We start from the raw sequence: 24,207 nt of genomic DNA, 5'->3' as shown, positions 1-24,207 counted from the left end.
TGCATTCTGGGATGAGGTTCATGGGCTGATGTCATAGGGAGCAGCTTAGTATGTGAGGTTACCTTCCTCACAGGGTTAAGTACAGTTAATAGGTGTAGTATTGTGATATGTGTGCACTGTGGGTCATTGTGGAAAAGTTTGAGGGCATGTAATTACCTCCCCTGGAGCTCACCTAAATGGTGTTCAAGCGGACAATATTGTGTTTCTTGACTGTTATTATTGGCTCTATTCAGAGCTCCCTGTTAAAGTCTCCACATTAAAAGCAGTATAATAGTGTAAAGATAAATATGTTTATTGCATAAATTGATATTCAGATTGTACTACAGACTGCCAATATATGAGATTGTCCCAGTGAGAGGTAAAGTATGAAATGCTGGTGGCAAGCTAACAGTGTTTCAAAAACAGTGAATGTATAAAAAATGGGTTGGGGTGTAGATACATGAATAGGACTGGAGTCCAATATGTTCCTTGATAAGGGAAGGGCCATACGTAAAGCTTGAAGATCAGGTGATATTCAATCTTTAGTTGAAATGAATGGTGAAGATTGCCCATACCTGTCTGGTTCTGCAGCAGCTGGGTGGCACGCTGATTGTACTGCGGTGGTGCTGGTGTGCAGTCTCCCAGCTGGTTCAGGAGCTGTCTCGCGTGGTGCCCTAGATCGCTGGTGTGGTTTGTAAATCTCCAACCCCCAAGCCACCCATTCTATTGGGTATATGCAATTGCGGGCAAATCGCGGCAAATTATCGCCGTTTTCTCTGACGTCCTAGTGGATGCTGGGAACTCCGTAAGGACCATGGGGAATAGCGGCTCCGCAGGAGACTGGGCACAAAAGTAAAGCTTTAGGACTACCTGGTGTGCACTGGCTCCTCCCCCTATGACCCTCCTCCAAGCCTCAGTTAGATTTTTGTGCCCGGCCGAGAAGGGTGCACACTAGGGGCTCTCCTGAGCTTCTTAGTGAAAGTTTAGTTTTAGGTTTTTTATTTTCAGTGAGACCTGCTGGCAACAGGCTCACTGCATCGAGGGACTAAGGGGAGAAGAAGCGAACCTGCCTGCTTGCAGCCAGCTTGGGCTTCTTAGGCTACTGGACACCATTAGCTCCAGAGGGACCGAACACAGGCCCAGCCTCGGAGCTCGGTCCCAGAGCCGCGCCGCCGGCCCCCTTACAGAGCCAGAAGCAAGAAGAGGTCCGGAAAAATCGGCGGCAGAAGACATCAGTCTTCAACAAGGTAGCGCACAGCACTGCAGCTGTGCGCCATTGTTACTCAGGCACACTTCACACTTCGGTCACTGAGGGTGCAGGGCGCTAGGGGGGGGCGCCCTGAGCAGCAATGTAAACACCTTGGCTGGCATAAATACACCACATATAACCCCCAGGGCTATATGGATGTATTTTAACCCCTGCCAGAACTCACCAAAAAGCGGGAGAAAAGGCCGCCGAGAAGGGGGCGGAGCCTATCTCCTCAGCACACGGGCGCCATTTTCCATCACCGCTCCGCTGGAAGGACGTCTCCCTGACTCTCCCCTGCAGTCCTGCACTACAGAAAAGGGTAAAAAAGAGAGGGGGGCACTAATTTGGCGCAGTTTTAATACTAACAGCAGCTATAAAGGGAAAAGCACATTTTATAGTGGTATTCCTGTCTATATATAGCGCTCTGGTGTGTGCTGGCATACTCTCCCTCTGTCTCCCCAAAGGGCTAGTGGGGTCCTGTCCTCTATCAGAGCATTCCCTGTGTGTGTGCAGTGTGTCGGTACGATTGTGTCGACATGTTTGAGGAGGAAAATGAGATGGAGGCGGAGCAATTGCCTATTATAGAGTTGTCACCCCCTAGGGAGTCGACACCTGAGTGGATGAGCTTATGGAAGGAATTGCGTGACAGTGTCAGCTCTTTACGACAGACAATTGACGACATGAGACAGCCGGCTACTCAGCTTGTGCCTGTCCAGGGGTCTCAAACGCCATCAGGGGCTTTAAAACGCCCGTTACCTCAAATGGCAGACACAGACACGGATACTGACTCCAGTGTCGATGATGAGGAGACAAACGTGACTTCCACTAGGGCCACACGTTACATGATTGAAGCAATGAAAAATGTATTGCATATCTCTGATAATACAAGTACCACTAAAAAGGGTATTATGTTTGGTGAGAAAAAACTGCCTGTAGTTTTTCCTGTATCCGAGGAATTAAATGAAGTGTGTGATGAGGCGTGGGTTTCCCCCGATGAAAAACTGATAATTCCTAAAAGGTTATTGGCATCATACCCTTTCCCGCCAGAGGATAGGGCACGTTGGGAAACACCCCCTAGGGTGGATAAAGCGCTCACACGCTTGTCTAAACAGGTAGCACTACCCTCTTCTGATACGGCCGCCCTAAAGGAACCTGCCGATAGAAAGCTGGAGAATATCCTAAAATGTATATACACTCACACGGGTGTTATACTGCGACCAGCAATCGCCTCAGCCTGGATGTGCAGTGCGGGCCTGGCGTGGTCGGATTCCCTGACTGAAAATATTGATACCCTAGATAGGGACAGTATATTACTGACTATAGAGCATTTGAAGGATGCATTTCTATATATGCGTGATGCACAGAGGGATATTTGCCGACTGGCATCAAGAGTTAGCGCGCTGTCCATTTCTGCAAGAAGAGGTTTATGGACGGGCAGTGGTCAGGTGATGCGGATTCTAAAAGGCACATGGAAGTATTGCCTTATAAGGGGGAGGAGTTATTTGGGGTAGGTCTATCAGACCTGGTAGCCACGGCAACTGCTGGAAAATCCACATTTTCTCTGACGTCCTAGTGGATGCTGGGACTCCGTAAGGACCATGGGGAATAGCGGCTCCGCAGGAGACAGGGCACAAAATAAAAGCTTAAGGATCAGGTGGTGTGCACTGGCTCCTCCCCCTATGACCCTCCTCCAAGCCTCAGTTAGATTTTTGTGCCCGGCCGAGAAGGGTGCAATCTAGGTGGCTCTCCTGAGCTGCTTAGAATAAAAGTTTAGTTAGGTTTTTTTATTTTCAGTGAGTCCTGCTGGCAACAGGCTCACTGCATCGTGGGACTAAGGGGAGAAGAAACGGACTCACCTGAGTGCAGAGTGGATCGGGTTTCTTAGGCTACTGGACACTAGCTCCAGAGGGACGATCACAGGTTCAGCCTGGATGGGTCACCGGAGCCGCGCCGCCGTCCCCCTTACAGAGCCAGAAGAGACGAAGAGGTCTGGTGAAATCGGCGGCAGAAGACATCCTGTCTTCAGACTAAGGTAGCGCACAGCACCGCAGCTGTGCGCCATTGCTCTCAGCACACTTCACACTCCGGTCACTGAGGGTGCAGGGCGCTGGGGGGGGAGCGCCCTGAGACGCAATATAACAGAATACCTTAGGTGGCAAAACAGAATACATCACATATAGCTCCTGGGCTATATGGATGTATTTTAATCCCCTGCCATTTTACACAAAAAAGCGGGAGATAAGGACGTCGTGAAGGGGCGGAGCCTATCTCCTCAGCACACAAGCGCCATTTTCCCTCACAGCTCCGCTGGAAGGACGGCTCCCTGACTCTCCCCTGCAGTCCTGCTTCAGAATCAGGGTAAAAAAGAGAAGGGGGGGCACGTTTGGCAGCAAATAAATATATTAACAGCAGCTATAAGGGAGTAACACTTATATAAGGTTATCCCTGTATATATATATAGCGCTGGGTGTGTGCTGGCAGACTCTCCCTCTGTCTCTCCAAAGGGCTAAGTGGGGTCCTGTCCTCTATCAGAGCATTCCCGGTGTGTGTGCTGTGTGTCGGTACGCGTGTGTCGACATGTATGAGGAGGAAAATTATGTGGAGGCGGAGCAGTTGCCTGTGTTGGTGATGTCACCCCCTAGGGAGTCGACACCTGACTGGATGAATGTATTTAAACAATTAAGTGATAATGTCAGCAATTTGCAAAAAACTGTTGACGACATGAGACAGCCGGCAAATCAATTAGTGCCTGTCCAGGCGTCTCAGACACCGTCAGGGGCGCTAAAACGCCCGTTACCTCAGTGGGTCGACACAGACCCTGACACAGATACTGAGTCTAGTGTCGACGGTGACGAGACAAACGTAATGTCCAGTAGGGCCACACGTTACATGATCACGGCAATGAAAGAGGCATTGAACCTTTCTGACACTACAAGTACCACAAAGAAGGGTATTATGTGGGGTGAGAAAAAACTACCAATATTTTTCCTGAGTCAGAGGAAATAAATGAGGTGTGTGAAAAAGCGTGGGTTTCCCCCGATAAAAAACAGCTAATTTCTAAAAAATTATTAGCATTATATCCTTTCCCGCCAGAGGTTAGGGCGCGTTGGGAAACACCCCCTAGGGTAGATAAGGCGCTCACACGTTTATCAAAACAAGTAGCGTTACCGTCTCCTGATACGGCTACCCTCAAAGAACCAGCTGATAGAAGGCTGGAAAATATCCTAAAAAGTATATACACACATACTGGTGTTATACTGCGACCAGCAATCGCCTCAGCCTGGATGTGCAGTGCTGGAGTCGCATGGTCGGATTCCCTGACCGAGAATATTGATACCCTGGATAGGGACAATATTTTGTTAACTATAGAACATTTAAAGGATGCATTACTATATATGCGTGATGCACAGAGGGATCTTTGCACCCTGGCATCAAGAGTAAGTGCTATGTCCATCTCTGCCAGAAGAGCGTTATGGACGCGACAGTGGTCAGGGGATGCGGATTCCAAACGGCACATGGAAGTATTGCCGTATAAAGGGGAGGAGTTAATTGGGGCTGGTCTATCGGACCTGGTGGCCACGGCAACGGCTGGAAAATCCACCTTTTTACCCCAGGTCACTCCACATCAGCAGAAAAAGACACCGTCTTTTCAAACTCAGTCCTTTCGTTCCCATAAGTACAAGCGAGCAAAAGGCCATTCTTTTCTGCCCCGGGGCAGAGGAAGAGGAAAAAGACTGCACCATGCAGCCGCTTCACAGGAGCAGAAGCCCTCCCCTGCTTCTGCCAAGTCTTCAGCATGACGCTGGGGCTTTACAAGCAGACTCAGATATGGTGGGGGCCCGTCTCAAGAATTTCAACGCGCAGTGGGCTCACTCGCAAGTGGATCCCTGGATTCTACAGGTAGTATCGCAGGGGTACAAACTGGAATTCGAGGCGTTTCCCCCTCGTCGTTTCCTGAAGTCTGCTTTACCAAAGTCTCCCTCCGACAGGGAGGCAGTTTTGGAAGCCATTCACAAGCTGTATTCCCAGCAGGTGATAATCAAGGTACCCCTCCTGCAACCAGGAAAGGGGTATTATTCCACACTGTTTGTGGTACCGAAGCCGGACGGCTCGGTGAGACCAATTTTAAATCTGAAATCCTTGAACACTTACATAAAAAGGTTCAAGTTCAAGATGGAGTCACTCAGAGCAGTGATAGCAAACCTGGAAGAAGGGGACTATATGGTGTCTCTGGACATCAAAGATGCTTATCTCCACGTCCCGATATACCCTTCTCACCAAGGGTACCTCAGGTTTGTAGTACAAAACTGTCATTATCAGTTTCAGACGCTGCCGTTTGGATTGTCCACGGCACCTCGGGTCTTTACCAAGGTAATGGCCGAAATGATGATCCTTCTACGAAGAAAAGGCAGTTTAATTATCCCTTACTTGGACGATCTCCTGATAAGGGCAAGATCCAGGGAACAGTTAGAAGTCGGAGTAGCACTATCTCAGGTAGTGTTACGTCAGCACGGGTGGATTCTAAATATTCCAAAATCGCAGCTGATTCCAACGACACGTCTACTGTTCCTAGGAATGATTCTGGACACAGTCCAGAAGAAGGTGTTTCTCCCGGAGGAGAAGGCCAGGGAGTTATCCGAGCTAGTCAGGAACCTCCTAAAACCAGGACAGGTCTCAGTGCATCAGTGCACGAGGGTCCTGGGGAAAATGGTGGCTTCTTACGAAGCGATTCCATTCGGAAGATTCCATGCAAGAACATTTCAGTGGGATCTACTGGACAAATGGTCCGGATCGCATCTGCAGATGCATCAGCGGATAACCCTGTCGCCAAGGACAAGGGTGTCTCTCCTGTGGTGGCTGCAGAGTGCTCATCTACTAGAGGGCCGCAGATTTGGCATTCAGGATTGGATCCTGGTAACCACGGATGCCAGCCTGAGAGGCTGGGGAGCAGTCACACAGGGAAGGAATTTCCAGGGCCTGTGGTCAAGCTTGGAAACGTCTCTTCATATAAACATTCTGGAACTAAGGGCCATTTACAATGCCCTAAGTCAAGCAAAACCTCTGCTTCAGGGTCAGGCGGTGTTGATCCAATCGGACAACATCACGTCAGTCGCCCACGTAAACAGACAGGGCGGCACGAGAAGCAGGAGGGCAATGGCAGAAGCTGCAAGGATTCTTCGCTGGGCGGAAAATCATGTGATAGCACTGTCAGCAGTATTCATTCCGGGAGTGGACAACTGGGAAGCAGACTTCCTCAGCAGACACGACCTTCACCCGGGAGAGTGGGGACTTCACCCAGAAGTCTTCCACCTGATTGTAAACCGTTGGGAAAAACCAAAGGTGGACATGATGGCGTCACGTCTAAACAAAAAACTGGACAGATATTGCGCCAGGTCAAGGGACCCTCAGGCAATTGCAGTGGACGCTCTGGTAACGCCGTGGGTGTACCAGTCAGTGTATGTGTTCCCTCCTCTGCCTCTCATACCAAAAGTACTGAGAATCATAAGAAGGAGAGGAGTAAGAACTATACTCGTGGTTCCGGATTGGCCAAGACGGACTTGGTACCCGGAACTTCAAGAGATGCTCACGGACGAACCGTGGCCTCTACCTCTAAGAAAGGACCTGCTACTGCAGGGGCCTTGTCTGTTCCAGGACTTACCGCGGCTGCGTTTGACGGCATGGCGGTTGAACGCCGGATCCTGAGGGAAAAAGGCATTCCAGAAGAAGTCATCCCTACTCTGGTCAAAGCCAGGAAGGACGTAACCGCAAAACATTATCACCGCATTTGGCGTAAATATGTTGCGTGGTGTGAGGCCAAGAAGGCCCCTACAGAGGAATTTCAACTGGGTCGTTTCCTTCATTTCCTGCAAACAGGACTGTCTATGGGCCTAAAATTAGGGTCCATTAAGGTTCAAATTTCGGCCCTGTCGATTTTCTTCCAGAAAGAACTGGCTTCAGTACCTGAAGTTCAGACATTTGTAAAAGGGGTGCTGCACATACAGCCTCCTTTTGTGCCTCCAGTGGCACCTTGGGATCTCAATGTGGTGTTGAGTTTTCTAAAGTCACATTGGTTTGAACCACTTTCCACTGTGGACTTAAAATATCTCACATGGAAGGTGTCGATGCTGTTAGCCTTGGCTTCAGCCAGGCGTGTGTCAGAATTGGCGGCTTTATCATATAAAAGCCCTTACTTAATTTTTCATTCTGACAGGGCGGAATTGAGGACTCGTCCTCAATTTCTACCTAAGGTGGTTTCTGCATTTCACATGAACCAACCTATTGTGGTACCTGCGGCTACCAGGGACTTAGAGGACTCTAAGTTGCTTGACGTTGTCAGGGCCTTGAAAATATATGTTTCCAGGACGGCTGGAGTCAGAAAATCTGACTCGCTGTTTATCCTGTATGCACCCAACAAGCTGGGTGCTCCTGCTTCTAAGCAGACGATTGCTCGTTGGATTTGTAGTACAATTCAGCTTGCACATTCTGTGGCAGGATTGCCACAGCCAAAATCAGTAAAAGCCCATTCCACAAGGAAAGTGGGCTCATCTTGGGCGGCTGCCCGAGGGGTCTCGGCTTTACAACTTTGCCGAGCAGCTACTTGGTCAGGGGCAAACACGTTTGCTAAATTCTACAAATTTGATACCCTGGCTGAGGAGGACCTGGAGTTCTCTCATTCGGTGCTGCAGAGTCATCCGCACTCTCCCGCCCGTTTGGGAGCTTTGGTATAATCCCCATGGTCCTTACGGAGTCCCAGCATCCACTAGGACGTCAGAGAAAATAAGATTTTACTTACCGATAAATCTATTTCTCGTAGTCCGTAGTGGATGCTGGGCGCCCATCCCTAGTGCGGATTGTCTGCAATACTTGTGTATAGTTATTGTTACAAAGATTCGGGTTATTATTGTTGTGAGCCATCTTTTCAGAGGCTCCTTTGCGTTTATCATACTGTTAACTGGGTACAGATCACAAGTTGTACGGTGTGATTGGTGTGGCTGGTATGAGTCTTACCCGGGATTCAATATCCTTCCTTATTATGTACGCTCGTCCGGGCACAGTATCCTAACTGAGGCTTGGAGGAGGGTCATAGGGGGAGGAGCCAGTGCACACCACCTGATCCTTAAGCTATTATTTTGTGCCCTGTCTCCTGCGGAGCCGCTATTCCCCATGGTCCTTACGGAGTCCCAGCATCCACTACGGACTACGAGAAATAGATTTATCGGTAAGTAAAATCTTATTTTTACCCCAGGTAGCTTCTCAACCTAAGAAGACGCCGTATTATCAGGCGCAGTCCTTTCGGCCCCATAAGGGCAAGCGGGCAAAAGGCGCCTCATTTCTGCCCCGTGGCAGAGGGAGAGGAAAAAGGCTGCAACAAACAGCCAGTTCCCAGGAACAAAAGCCCTCTCCCGCCTCCGCAAAGTCCTCAGCATGACGCTGGGGCTTTACAAGCGGACTCAGGCACGGTGGGGGCCCGTCTCAAGAAGTTCAGTGCGCAGTGGGCCCACTCGCAAGTGGACCCCTGGATCCTTCAGGTGGTATCTCAGGGGTACAAATTGGAATTCGAGACGTCTCCCCCTCGCCGTTTTCTAAAGTCTGCTTTACCGACGTCTCCCTCAGACATGGAGGCAGTATTGGAAGCCATTCACAAGCTATATTCCCAGCAGGTGATAATCAAGGTACCCCTCCTACAACAGGGAAAGGGGTACTATTCCACACTATTTGTGGTACCGAAGCCGGACGGCTCGGTGAGACCAATTTTAAACCTAAAATCCTTGAACACTTACATACAAAGGTTCAAATTCAAGATGGAGTCACTCAGAGCAGTGATCGCGAACCTGGAAGAAGGGGATTATATGGTGTCTCTGGTCATGTCCCAATTTACCCTTCTCATCAAGGGTACCTCAGGTTTGTGGTACAGAACTGCCACTATCAGTTTCAGACGCTGCCGTTTGGATTGTCCACGGCACCCCGGGTCTTTACCAAAGTAATGGCCAAAATGATGATACTCCTCCGAAGGAAAGGAGTTTTAAATTATCCCTTACTTGGACGATCTCCTGATAAGGGCGAGATCCAGGGAACAGTTGGTAGTCGGGTTAGCACTATCGCAAGTAGTGCTGCGGCAGCACGGTTGGATTCTCAATATCCCAAAATCGCAGCTGATCCCGACGACTCGTCTTCTATTCCTAGAGATGATCCTGGACACAGTCCAAAAAAAAAAAAAAGGTGTTTCTCCCAGAGGAGAAAGCCGGGGAGTTATCCGAGCTAGTCAGAAACCTCCTAAAATCAGGCCAAGTCTCAGTGCATCAATGCACAAGGGTCCTGGGAAAAATGGTGGCTTCCTACGAAGCAATCCCATTTGGCAGATTCCACGCAAGAACATTCCAGTGGGACCTGCGGGACAAATGGTCCGGATCGCATCTTCAGATGCATCAGCGGATAACCCTGTCCCCAAGGACAAGGGTGTCTCTCCTGTGGTGGTTGCAGAGTGCTCATCTTCTAGAGGGCCGCAGATTCGGCATTCAGGACTGGGTCCTGGTGACCACGGATGCCAGCCTGCGAGGCTGGGGAGCAGTCACACAGGGAAGAAATTTCCAGGGCTTGGGGTCAAGCCTGGAGACATCACTTCACATAAATATTCTGGAGTTAAGGACCATTTACAATGCTCTAAGCCAAACAAGACCTCTGCTTCAAGGTCAGCCGGTGCTGATCCGCTCGGACAACATCACGGCAGTCGCCCACGTAAACAGACAGGGCGGCACAAGAAGCAGGAGGGCAATAGCAGAAGCTGCAAGGATTCTTCGCTGGGCGGAAAATCATGTAATAGCACTGTCAGCAGTGTTCACTCCGGGAGTGGACACGACCTCCACCCGGGAGAGTGGGGACTTCATCCAGAAGTCTTCCACATGATTGGGAACCGTTGGGAAAAACCAATGGTGGACATGATGGCGTCCCGCCTCAACAAAAAACTGGACAGGTATTACGCCAGGTCAAGGGACCCTCAGGCAATAGCTGTGGACGCTCTGGTAACACCGTGGGTGTACCAGTCGGTGTATGTGTTCCCTCCTCTGCCTCTTATACCCAAGGTACTGAGAATTATAAGACGGAGAGGAGTAAGAACTATACTCGTGGCTCCGGATTGGCCAAGAAGGACTTGGTACCCGGAACTTCAAGAGATGCTCACAGAGGACCCGTGGCCTCTACCTCTAAGAAGGGACCTGCTCCAGCAAGGACCCTGTCTGTTTCAAGACTTACCGCGGCTGCGTTTGACGGCATGGCGGTTGAACGCCGGATCCTAAAGGAAAAAGGCATTCCTGAGGAAGTCATCCCTACCCTGATCAAAGCCAGGAAGGATGTGACCACTAAACATTATCACCGCATTTGGCGAAAATATGTTGCGTGGTGTGAGGCCAGGACGGCCCCAACGGAGGAATTTCAACTGGGTCGATTCCTGCATTTCCTGCAAACAGGAGTGTCTATGGGCCTCAAATTGGGGTCCATTAAGGTTCAAATTTCGGCCCTGTAGATTTTCTTCCAGAAAGAACTGGCTTCAGTTCCTGAAGTCCAGACGTTGTCAAGGGAGTGCTGCATATACAGCCTCCTTTTGTGCCTCCAGTGGCACCTTGGGATCTCAATGTAGTTTTGGGGTTCCTCAAATCACATTGGTTTGAACCACTTAAATCTGTGGATTTAAAATATCTCACATGGAAAGTGGCCATGCTGTTAGCCCTGGCTTCGGCCAGGCGCGTGTCAGAATTGGCGGCTTTATCTTGCAAAAGCCCCTATCTGATTTTCCATTCGGACAGGGCGGAATTGAGGACTCGTCCTCAGTTTCTCCCTAAGGTGGTCTCAGCGTTTCACCTGAACCAACCTATTGTGGTGCCTGCGGCTACTAGGGACTTGGAGGACTCCAAGTTGCTAGATGTTGTCAGGACCCTGAAAATATCCTGTATGCACCCAACAAGCTGGGTGCTCCTGCTTCTAAGCAGACTATTGCTCGTTGAATTTGTAGTAGAATTCAGCTTGCACATACTGTGGCAGGCCTGCCACAGTCAAAATCAGTAAATGCCCATTCCACAAGGAAGGTGGGCTCATCTTGGGCGGCTGCCCGAGAGGTCTCGGCTTTAAAACTTTGCCGAGCAGCTACTTGGTCAGGGGCAAACACGTTTGCAAAATTCTACAAATTTGATACCCTGGCTGAGGAGGACCTGGAGTTCTCTCATTCGGTGCTGCAGAGTCATCCGCACTCTCCCGCCCGTTTGGGAGCTTTGGTATAATCCCCATGGTCCTTACGGAGTTCCCAGCATCCACTAGGACGTCAGAGAAAATAAGAATTTACTTACCGATAATTCTATTTCTCGTAGTCCGTAGTGGATGCTGGGCGCCCATCCCAAGTGCGGATTGTCTGCAATACTTGTACATAGTTATTGTTAACTAAATCGGGTTATTGTTGTAGTGAGCCATCTTCCTAGAGGCTCCTCTGTTATCATACTGTTAACTGGGTTCAGATCACAAGTTGTACGGTGTGATTGGTGTGGCTGGTATGAGTCTTACCCGGGATTCAAAAATCCTTCCTTATTGTGTACGCTCGTCCGGGCACAGTATCCTAACTGAGGCTTGGAGGAGGGTAATAGGGGGAGGAGCCAGTGCACACCGGGTAGTCCTAAAGCTTTTACTTTTGTGCCCAGTCTCCTGCGGAGCCGCTATTCCCCATGGTCCTTACGGAGTTCCCAGCATCCACTACGGACTACGAGAAATAGAATTATCGGTAAGTAAATTCTTATTTTTTTAATTCGACACAATTCGACAGGTGAATTCCGGCAGGTGGCTGCCGGAATTCACCATATTCAATGAAAAACGGATTCGACATTGCCGCCGGCGAAAAACGGCCGATTTGCCGGATTTTGCCGCAAATTAAAAAAAGGGAAAAAACGGTAAAAACCCGGGAAAAAATGGCGTGGGGTCCCCCCTCCAAAGCATAACCAGCCTCGGGCTCTTCGAGCTGGTCCTGGTTCTAAAAATGCGCGGGAAAAATTGACAGGTGATACCCCGTATTTTTAAAACCAGCACCGGGCTCTGCGCCTGGTGCTGGTGCCAAAAATACGGGGGACAAAGAGTAGGGGTCCCCTGTATTTTTTTACACCAGCATCGGGCTCCACTAGCTGGACAGATAATGCCACAGCCGGGGGTCACTTTTATACAGTGCCCTGCGGCCGTGGCATTAAATATCCAACTAGGCACCCCTGGCCGGGGTACCCTGGGGGAGTGGGGACCCCTTCAATTAAGGCCCCCCCCCCCCAGCCACCCAAGGGCCAGGGGTGAAGCCCGAGGCTGTCCCCCCCCCCCCCCCCCCCCATATCTAAGGGCTGCGGATGGGAGGCTGATAGCCTTGAGAAAAATGTCAGAATATTGTTTTTTTCCAGTAGTACTACAAGTCCCAGCAAGCCTCCCCCTTGGAGAACCACAAGTTCCAGCATGCGGGAGAAAAACGGGCCCGCTGGTACCTGTAGTACTACTGGGAAAAAAATACCCAAATCAAAACAGGACACACACACCGTGACAAGTACAACTTTATTACATACTGCCGACACACACATACTTACCTATGTTGACACGCCGACTGCCACAGTCTCCGACGATCCGAGGGTACCTGTGAAAAAATTATACTCACCTTCCAGCGTCCAGAGATAAATCCACGTCCAGAGTATAATCCACGTACTTGTTAAAAAAAACAAACCGCATACCCGACCATGTCGGACTGAAAGGGGTCCCAAATTGACACATGAGACTCCTTTCCCCGAATGTGCCGGGACCCCACGTGACTCCTGTCACTGAGGTCCCTTCAGTCAATCAGGAAGCGCTACTACGTGGCGCTCACCTGATTGGCTGTGCGCTGTCTGTGCTGTGACAGTGCATCGCACAGCTCTCTCCATTACTTGCAATGGTGGGAACTTTGCCGTCAGCGGGGGGGTTACCCGCGGTCAGCCGCTGACCGACTGGTGACCCCACCGCTAGCCGCAAAGTTCCCACCATTGAATATAATGGAGAGGCTTTGCGATGCGCTGTCTAAGCTCAGACGCGCAGAGCTAATCAGCAGAGTGCAAGGACGTTGCACTCGCTGATTGGCTGAAGAGACCTTTCAGTGACAGCTGTCACGGAGAGGTCTCTGCATTCGGGGAAAGGGGTCTCATGTGTCAATATGGGACCCCTTTCAGTCCGCTGGCACGGGTTTTTGCGTTTTGTTATTTTGCCAAGTACCTGGATTATACTCTGGACGTGGATTTATCTCTGGACGCTGGAAGGTGAGTATAATTTTTTCACAGGTACCCTCGGATCGTCGGAGACTGTGGCAGTCGGCGTGTCAACATAGGTAAGTATGTGTGTCGGCAGTATGTAATAAAGTTGTACTTGTCACGGTGTGTGTCTCCTGTTTTTATTTGGGTATTTTTCCCCCAGTAGTACTACAGGTACTAGCGGGCCCGTTTTTCTCCCGCATGCTGGTACTTGTGGTTCTCCAAGTACCAGCTTGCGGGGGAGGCTTGCTGGGACTTGTAGTACTACTGGAAAAAACAATATTCTGACATTTTCCTCAAGGCTATCAGCCTCCCATCCGCAGCCCTTGGATGGGGGGGGGACAGCCTCGGGCTTCACCCCTGGCCCTTGGGTGGCTGGGGGGGGGGACCCCTTGATTGAAGGGGTCCCCACTCCCCCAGGGTACCCCGGCCAGGGGTGACTAGTTGGATATTTAATGCCACGGCCGCAGGGCACTGTATAAAAGTGACCCCCGGCTGTGGCATTATCTGTCCAGCTAGTGGAGCCCGATGCTGGTGTAAAAAATACGGGGGACCCCTACTCTTTTTGTCCCCCGTATTTTTGGCACCAGCACCAGGCGCAGAGCCCGGTGCTGGTTTTAAAAATACGGGGGATCCCCTGTCAATTTCCCCCCCGCATTTTTAGAACCAGGACCAGCTCGAAGAGCCCGAGGCTGGTTATGCTTTGGAGGGGGGACCCCACGCCATTTTTTTCCTTGATTTTACCGTTCCAGCTATTAAAAAAAAAAATATATATATATATTTTTAAAAATATATAAATAATACTTGTGCCTCCAAAAAAGACAAACCAAGTACCTAATCCCTTCTAATATAAATAGATATGCTATTACCAAAAAAAAAAAACACCCAAAAAAAAACATGTTTTAATTTTTTTTTTTTTTTATTGGTTTCACCCTCCAAAGTGTGGCAGATTGAAAATGACGAATTTACTGTCTAAAAGCACTGTTGTCGAATTTCCAAACTTGAATTGAATACACTTTGGTCGAATTGCAGCACTTGTATCATTGCAGAAAAGTCGAATTTGACAAAAGTCGAATTTCAAAAAGTCGAATTTTGAAAGTCCGTTTTTTTGACGGAAAGCACTGAATTGCATTGACTATTTTTTTTTTTTTTGGCGAAAAATTCTCGAAATTCGATAATTTCGGGAATTCGACCGCAATTGGATATACCCCTTTATGATCAAACCCCCAACTCACGGCTTAGATCCCTGAACAAAGCTCCTCTCACAGCTACACAAGTATGGAAACATGGGGGACAACTATTCCTGTGTACCTTAAGGCCATGGAGTATCTGGCCCAGTAACTTATGTAGTGCACTCTAGATAGCTATAGGAGGAAGGGGAGTGAACTATGGCGCACTAAGTACAGTCAGCCCAATCAAATCTCTTAATACCTGCCCAATCAGGTATGGTGTCAGAAAAAAGTATAAAGGGAAAGAGGAATGATCAAAGGCGACCAAATGCTAACAATAATGAATACAAAATAAAATAAAATAAATGAACGTTACAATGCGATGAGTGTTCCAGAGAGAGTCCTCAGATCATTGGGCCATGCTCCAAATGTCCACAGAAAACATGCAAAAAAATAAAATGAAAAGTCCAATGTGTAGTAATGTCCAAACAAATCTGTTTTGGTGATGTCCAGAAATGGAAACCTGATGTGAGGATAAACTTGATAGGAGAGAAGGATAGAATCTCGCCACCAGTCCAAGTACAGAATACAGCGTACCGAAACTCGCATAGACAGAGATAGGGAAATTACATATAAAGGTATCTTTACGTAGAGCTTTCACAATGGTTCATATAGATACTGCATACCCCACTCACGTATCAGAGGTGATCTTTCTGCATATCAAGGTATCTTTAAATAAGCAGCCGATTCAGTTGATTGAAGGAAAAATGTGCATTTTAATATACAATTTCAAAATAAAATACAAGCTAGTCAAACCTGTCACTGTGAGGTGCCTTCCCTGGTATTTCAAGGGCATGTTGAGCAACCCATGGAATTTTTCAGGCAGGGGGTATTTTATTAGTCCACTTTTCATTTTATTTTTGTTTGTCCTATTTTCCATGCAGTACTTATTTGAACTTTGTAACCAATTTACTGCGCCCAACATTGCGGCTTTATCTGGTGCTCTGTGCAGAATAAAAAGTGCATGGTTCTGATTTACTTGCAAGGATGTCTGCTTTGGTGTCATTAGTTCTAGGCATTCCCTATTCTGCTCATTGTAATGCTACATAGTGTGATTAATATGGCTGCCTCACCTGAACCCAGCATGGGTAGGATGAATTATCCTGCAACTGATGAAACAAAATTGCTGCCAAACCCGTTGTATCTCCCCCATGCTCTGTATGTCATGAAAAGCATTTCTGTATTTCACAGATCTGTATTGTCTGTATTGTTTTTATGTCTCATTCTGTCTGGTAATGTTTTGTTTTATGGCTCTGTATTGTATTATGTCTCAATCTATCTGTTAAGCATCTTGAGTCCTACTGGAAAAAGTGCGCTATATAAATAGAACTATTATTACATATTCTGAATATGAAAACTAAAAACATTCAAACAGAAGTCAAATACAGGAATATCAATAAGAAAACCCATGAGAAGGGAATTGCGTAGTTGCCCTGGATGTCTTTAAATGCTAGTGAATGTGATAAAGAAAAATAGGAGAATGTAGCAATCAACTATTTGAGCAGAATGTATAAAAGCAGATCCTGAGAACTCGGGTGCACTGAAATCAGTTTGAGGACCAGCCCAGTCTGGGGCCTGCAGTACAAGCTAGGATGCAAACTCCCGGGGAAAAAAAATTGAGGAGTGAAGTAGTATTTTTATCCAAAGCAGCAAATGTTTAGTATTGCAGCGGAGATAAAGAAGGTATTGCTGGCACAATGCCCTCTGAGGTTCCGAGGAGGTAGGCCAACTAGGGACAGGAGCGTCCCAGTCCTGGAGGGCGGAAATACGGTTCTCACACTCTGCAATCTTAACCCACATATTCTGTAAATCTTGACGTATAAGAGAATACTCAGCATGCATTGCCACTGCCTGAATAGTCACAGCAGTAGAAATTTGCACAGTGCCTGGAAAAACTCCTAGGCGTTCCATCGTAGCAGTAAGCTGGGTGAAGATATGTAGGTAACCCATGATATAAGTATCTGCAATAAAGGCAAAGTGGTAATAGATAAATAACAGTAGCAGGTCTGTAAAGGGTAATGCTGAGCTGTAGGTTAAGGGTACAAAGCTAGCAGGACATTCTGAAGAATCAGTATGCTGGTCACAGTAGATGACAGCTAGGATACAGCAGGTAAGTACTGGGAGCCAGGCCTCAGAGGGTGACAGTGTACCAAAGACTAGTGTATCAGAATCAACAGACTGGGTAAGGAAGGAATGGTATATTAACCCTCGTCATAGACCAAGGAGTCCAGTATTGCAGGAGCAGCAAAAGAGAAGCCGCACTTTCAGCAGCAGACTTTAGGGCAGGCCTGGCCAACCTGTGGCTCTCCAGCTGTTGTGAAACTACACATTCCAGCATGCTCTGCCACAGTTGTAGCAGGGCATGCTGGGACTTGTAGTTTCACAACATCTGGAGAGTCACAGGTTGGCCAGGCCTGCTTTAGGGCCTTGTAGTTTCCAGCACCAGCAGACTGGAGACCCCAGTGGGAAATGAGCACTGCTAAATCCAGCAGCAGAGGAGTCGTCGCTGGGCATCCAGCAGGGCACAGCTACTGACGGGTGCTTCTGGGTGGTCCGACAAGCCCCACCATCCTGTGAGGCAGCGAGTGGGTGATGTCAATGTCAGTCCGATGTCTGAGGAGAGGAGGTCCCACAGCACTACTAGTAAATGGGGGATAATAGCTCAGCCCAGCACTACTATACGCTTGGAGGATGTCTGTACTCGGACACACACACCAGGCACTGGAGGATGCAGGATATCCAGCAGAAGAAGAGACAAGCCAGGAGCCCAGCAGGTGACGGCTGCATGCAGGATCGCAGCCACAGCAGGGAGATAGACCCAGCGCACACTGGAGCCTGCCGGTAAGTAGCGAGCACGGCCGCCAATGCCTCCAAACTTAATCCAGAGCGTCAGAAGAGGTAGGGCTACAAACTGAGAAACTTTCAGCCCAGTAGCACCAGGGAAACAGGAGTTGTGCAGGATGAAGCGTGGGAGCTACAGCTGCTTACTGTACTCCATGCAGTTCAGAGCCATGCCAAAAAAATCTTGTTTGCTTGTATTTATTTATGTATATGTAGCTGTATGTTTATTTAGTATGTTTGCTCTCTTTTTAAATGAATTCTGTTGATGGGCAAACTGCTTTATTTCTTATTACTATGATGGGTGCAATCAATTTGCCAGCTGTCTGGATCCCGGTGGTCAGGGTACAGACGCCGGAACTCCGACAGCCAACAATGCCGACAGTCTGAATCCTGGCGCACAGGAGCTATTCTCACTAGTGGGTGTCCACGACACCATATAGTTAGAATAGAACCTGTAGCGAGTCCGCAAGGGGACTCTTAGTGATCGCCCCGCTGCCGGCATTTTGGCGGGCGGGTGCCGCTGTCGGGATCTTGACAGCCAGCGTCCCGTCCACCGGTAAATAGGATGTTACCCTATTATTGGTTATTATCTTCTATAGTCTTTTAATTTATTTTTTTATTTTTTTACAGAGAAGACGTGGATGCATTTATCAAGGCTAGCAATGTTAAAACTCGTGTACAGAAAACAAATTTGCCAGAATACAACTTAGAAGAGCAAAGTCGAAGAAATGGTATTGAAATTTATCATGTAATATGAAAGTTTTTCTGTAGTTAATAGGTTTACTTTTCTCAGTAGGTGTATGTATACATAAAACAAATTGGGCAGTGAACGTGATTTAAGAAAAAAACCCCAATACATTTAATCTGTATACTAGGCTTCATTTACTTGATCATATTCAAGCTAGAGATGAGCGCCTGAAATTTTTCGGGTTTTGGGTTCGGTTCCGCGGCCGTGTTTTGGGTTCGAACGCGTTTTGGCAAAACCTCACCGAATTATTTTTGTCGGATTCGGGTGTGTTTTGGATTCGGGTGTTTTTTTCCAAAAACACTAAAAAACAGCTTAAATCATAGAATTTGGGGGTCATTTTGATCCCAAAGTATTATTAACCTCAAAAACCATAATTTACACTCATTTTCAGTCTATTCTGAATACCTCACACCTCACAATATTATTTTTAGTCCTAAAATTTGCACCGAGGTCGCTGTGTGAGTAAGATAAGCGACCCTAGTGGCCGACACAAACACCGGGCCCATCTAGGAGTGGCACTGCAGTGTCACGCAGGATGTCCCTTCCAAAAAACCCTCCCCAAACAGCACATGACGCAAAGAAAAAAAGAGGCGCAATGAGGTAGCTGTGTGAGTAAGATTAGCGACCCTAGTGGCCGACACAAACACCGGGCACATCTAGGAGTGGCACTGCAGTGTCACGCAGGATGTCCCTTCCAAAAAACCCTCCCCAAACAGCACATGACGCAAAGAAAAAAAGAGGCGCAATGAGGTAGCTGTGTGAGTAAGATTAGCGACCCTAGTGGCCGACACAAACACCGGGCACATCTAGGAGTGGCACTGCAGTGTCACGCAGGATGTCCCTTCCAAAAAACCCTCCCCAAACAGCACATGACGCAAAGAAAAAAAGAGGCGCAATGAGGTAGCTGTGTGAGTAAGATTAGCGACCCTAGTGGCCGACACAAACACCGGGCCCATCTAGGAGTGGCACTGCAGTGTCACGCAGGATGTCCCTTCCAAAAAACCCTCCCCAATCAGCACATGATGCAAAGAAAAAGAAAAGAAAAAAGAGGTGCAAGATGGAATTATCCTTGGGCCCTCCCACCCACCCTTATGTTGTATAAACAAAACAGGACATGCACACTTTAACCAACCCATCATTTCAGTGACAGGGTCTGCCACACGACTGTGACTGATATGACGGGTTGGTTTGGACCCCCCCCAAAAAAGAAGCAATTAATCTCTCCTTGCACAAACTGGCTCTACAGAGGCAAGATGTCCACCTCATCTTCACCCTCCGATATATCACCGTGTACATCCCCCTCCTCACAGATTATCAATTCGTCCCCACTGGAATCCACCATCTCAGCTCCCTGTGTACTTTGTGGAGGCAATTGCTGCTGGTCAATGTCTCCGCGGAGGAATTGATTATAATTCATTTTAATGAACATCATCTTCTCCACATTTTCTGGATGTAACCTCGTACGCCGATTGCTGACAAGGTGAGCGGCGGCACTAAACACTCTTTCGGAGTACACACTTGTGGGAGGGCAACTTAGGTAGAATAAAGCCAGTTTGTGCAAGGGCCTCCAAATTGCCTCTTTTTCCTGCCAGTATAAGTACGGACTGTGTGACGTGCCTACTTGGATGCGGTCACTCATATAATCCTCCACCATTCTATCAATGTTGAGAGAATCATATGCAGTGACAGTAGACGACATGTCCGTAATCGTTGTCAGGTCCTTCAGTCCGGACCAGATGTCAGCATCAGCAGTCGCTCCAGACTGCCCTGCATCACCGCCAGCGGGTGGGCTCGGAATTATGAGCCTTTTCCTCGCACCCCCAGTTGCGGGAGAATGTGAAGGAGGAGATGTTGACAGGTCGCGTTCCGCTTGACTTGACAATTTTGTCACCAGCAGGTCTTTCAACCCCAGCAGACCTGTGTCTGCCGGAAAGAGAGATCCAAGGTAGGCTTTAAATCTAGGATCGAGCACGGTGGCCAAAATGTAGTGCTCTGATTTCAACAGATTGACCACCCGTGAATCCTTGTTAAGCGAATTAAGGGCTGCATCCACAAGTCCCACATGCCTAGCGGAATCGCTCCGTGTTAGCTCCTTCTTCAATGCCTCCAGCTTCTTCTGCAAAAGCCTGATGAGGGGAATGACCTGACTCAGGCTGGCAGTGTCTGAACTGACTTCACGTGTGGCAAGTTCAAAGGGCATCAGAACCTTGCACAACGTTGAAATCATTCTCCACTGCACTTGAGACAGGTGCATTCCATCTCCTATATCGTGCTCAATTGTATAGGCTTGAATGGCCTTTTGCTGCTCCTCCAACCTCTGAAGCATATAGAGGGTTGAATTCCACCTCGTTACCACTTCTTGCTTCAGATGATGGCAGGGCAGGTTCAGTAGTTTTTGGTGGTGCTCCAGTCTTCTGTACGTGGTGCCTGTACGCCGAAAGTGTCCCGCAATTTTTCTGGCCACCGACAGCATCTCTTGCACGCCCCTGTCGTTTTTTAAAAAATTCTGCACCACCAAATTCAAGGTATGTGCAAAACATGGGACGTGCTGGAATTTGCCCATATTTAATGCACACACAATATTGCTGGCGTTGTCCGATGCCACAAATCCACAGGAGAGTCCAATTGGGGTAAGCCATTCCGCGATGATCTTCCTCAGTTGCCGTAAGAGGTTTTCAGCTGTGTGCGTATTCTGGAAAGCGGTGATACAAAGCGTAGCCTGCCTAGGAAAGAGTTGGCGTTTGCGAGATGCTGCTACTGGTGCCGCCGCTGCTGTTCTTGCGGCGGGAGTCCATACATCTACCCAGTGGGCTGTCACAGTCATATAGTCCTGACCCTGCCCTGCTCCACTTGTCCACATGTCCGTGGTTAAGTGGACATTGGGTACAACTGCATTTTTTAGGACACTGGTGAGTCTTTTTCTGACGTCCGTGTACATTCTCGGTATCGCCTGCCTAGAGAAGTGGAACCTAGATGGTATTTGGTAACGGGGGCACACTGCCTCAATAAATTGTCTAGTTCCCTGTGAACTAACGGCGGATACCGGACGCACGTCTAACACCAACATAGTTGTCAAGGACTCAGTTATCCGCTTTGCAGTAGGATGACTGCTGTGATATTTCATCTTCCTCGCAAAGGACTGTTGAACAGTCAATTGCTTACTGGAAGTAGTACAAGTGGGCTTACGACTTCCCCTCTGGGATGACCATCGACTCCCAGCGGCAACAACAGCAGCGCCAGCAGCAGTAGGCGTTACACGCAAGGATGCATCGGAGGAATCCCAGGCAGGAGAGGACTCGTCAGACTTGCCAGTGACATGGCCTGCAGGACTATTGGCATTCCTGGGGAAGGAGGAAATTGACACTGAGGGAGTTGGTGGGGTGGTTTGCGTGAGCTTGGTTACAAGAGGAAGGGATTTACTGGTCAGTGGACTGCTTCCGCTGTCACCCAAAGTTTTTGAACTTGTCACTGACTTATTATGAATGCGCTGCAGGTGACGTATAAGGGAGGATGTTCCGAGGTGGTTAACGTCCTTACCCCTACTTATTACAGCTTGACAAAGGGAACACACGGCTTGACACCTGTTGTCCGCATTTCTGGTGAAATACCTCCACACCGAAGAGCTGATTTTTTTGGTATTTTCACCTGGCATGTCAACGGCCATATTCCTCCCACGGACAACAGGTGTCTCCCCGGGTGCCTGACTTAAACAAACCACCTCACCATCAGAATCCTCCTGGTCAATTTCCTCCCCAGCGCCAGCAACACCCATATCCTCCTCATCCTGGTGTACTTCAACACTGACATCTTCAATCTGACTATCAGGAACTGGACTGCGGGTGCTCCTTCCAGCACTTGCAGGGGGCGTGCAAATGGTGGAAGGCGCATGCTCTTCACGTCCAGTGTTGGGAAGGTCAGGCATCGCAACCGACACAATTGGACTCTCCTTGTGGATTTGGGATTTCAAAGAACGCACAGTTCTTTGCGGTGCTTTTGCCAGCTTGATTCTTTTCAGTTTTCTAGCGAGAGGCTGAGTGCTTCCATCCTCATGTGAAGCTGAACCACTAGCCATGAACATAGGCCAGGGCCTCAGCCGTTCCTTGCCACTCCGTGTGGTAAATGGCATATTGGCAAGTTTACGCTTCTCCTCCGACAATTTTATTTTAGGTTTTGGAGTCCTTTTTTTTCTGATATTTGGTGTTTTGGATTTGACATGCTCTGTACTATGACATTGGGCATCGGCCTTGGCAGACGACGTTGCTGGCATTTCATCGTCTCGGCCATGACTAGTGGCAGCAGCTTCAGCACGAGGTGGAAGTGGATCTTGATCTTTCCCTAATTTTGGAACCTCAACTTTTTTGTTCTCCATATTTTATAGGCAGAACTAAAAGGCACCTCAGGTAAACAATGGAGATGGATGGATTGGATACTAGTATACAATTATGGACGGACTGCCACGGTTAGGTGGTATAAAAAAACCACGGTTAGGTGGTATATAATACAATTATGGATGGACGGACTGCCTGCCGAGTGCCGACACAGAGGTAGCCACAGCCGTGAACTACCGCACTGTACACTGGTTGATAAAGAGATAGTAGTATACTCGTAACAACTAGTATGACGACGGTATAAAGAATGAAAAAAAAACCACGGTTAGGTGGTATATATTATAATACAATAATGGTTGGACGGACTGCCTGCCGAGTGCCGACACAGAGGTAGCCACAGCCGTGAACTACCGCACTGTACACTGGTTGATAAAGAGATAGTAGTATACTCGTAACAACTAGTATGACGACGGTATAAAGAATGAAAAAAAAACCACGGTTAGGTGGTATATATTATAATACAATTATGGATGGACGGACTGCCTGCCGAGTGCCGACACAGAGGTAGCCACAGCCGTGAACTACCGCACTGTACACTGGTTGATAAAGAGATAGTAGTATACTCGTAACAACTAGTATGACGACGGTATAAAGAATGAAAAAAAAAACCACGGTTAGGTGGTATATATTATAATACAATTATGGTTGGACGGACTGCCTGCCGAGTGCCGACACAGAGGTAGCCACAGCCGTGAACTACCGCACTGTACACTGGTTGATAAAGAGATAGTAGTATACTCGTAACAACTAGTATGACGACGGTATAAAGAATGAAAAAAAAACCACGGTTAGGTGGTATATATTATAATACAATTATGGATGGACGGACTGCCTGCCGAGTGCCGACACAGAGGTAGCCACAGCCGTGAACTACCGCACTGTACTGTGTCTGCTGCTAATATAGACTGGTTGATAAAGAGATAGTATACAATACTACTAATATACTGGTGGTCAGGCACTGGTCACCACTAGTCACACTGGCAGTGGCACTCCTGCAGCAAAAGTGTGCACTGTTTAATTTTAATATAATATTATTTATCATGTACTCCTGGCTCCTGCTATAACAACCTGCAGTGCTCCCCAGTCTCCCCCACAATTATAAGCTTTATATACAATACATTGATGTGCAGCACACTGGGCTGAGCAGTGCACACAGACTGAGTCACTGTGTGACTGTGTATCGTTTTTTTCAGGCAGAGAACGGATATATTAAATAAAACAAACAACTGCACTGTCTCTGGTGGTCACTGTGGTCGTCAGTCACTAAACTCTGTCTGCACTCTCTTCTAATCTACAGTATCACAGCAATCTCTCTCTCTCTCTCTCTCTCTTCTAAATCTAATCTAAATGGAGAGGACGCCAGCCACGTCCTCTCCCTATCAATCTCAATGCACGTGTGAAAATGGCAGCGACGCGCGGCTCCTTATATAGAATCCGAGTCTCGCGAGAATCCGACAGCGTCATGATGACGTTCGGGCGCGCTCGG

The 24,207-nt window shown here is 48.2% G+C and overlaps 1 protein-coding gene across 3 annotated transcripts in view; it reads left to right on the top strand.

Moving 5' to 3' along the window:
* Positions 1-24,207, top strand: part of CEP192 (centrosomal protein 192) — a 639,877-nt gene that overhangs the window by 110,779 nt on the left and 504,891 nt on the right. For all 3 annotated transcript variants that reach the window (XM_063923418.1, XM_063923417.1, XM_063923415.1), the window contains exon 4: positions 18,216-18,316. In XM_063923418.1, coding sequence (XP_063779488.1) covers positions 18,216-18,316 — 101 coding nt within the window. The remainder of the gene's footprint in view (positions 1-18,215; positions 18,317-24,207) is intronic.

This window comes from Pseudophryne corroboree, chromosome 5, assembly GCF_028390025.1.
Source record: "Pseudophryne corroboree isolate aPseCor3 chromosome 5, aPseCor3.hap2, whole genome shotgun sequence".
Lineage (NCBI taxonomy): Eukaryota > Metazoa > Chordata > Amphibia > Anura > Myobatrachidae > Pseudophryne > Pseudophryne corroboree.
This window is presented reverse-complemented; position numbering and strand designations above follow the sequence as displayed.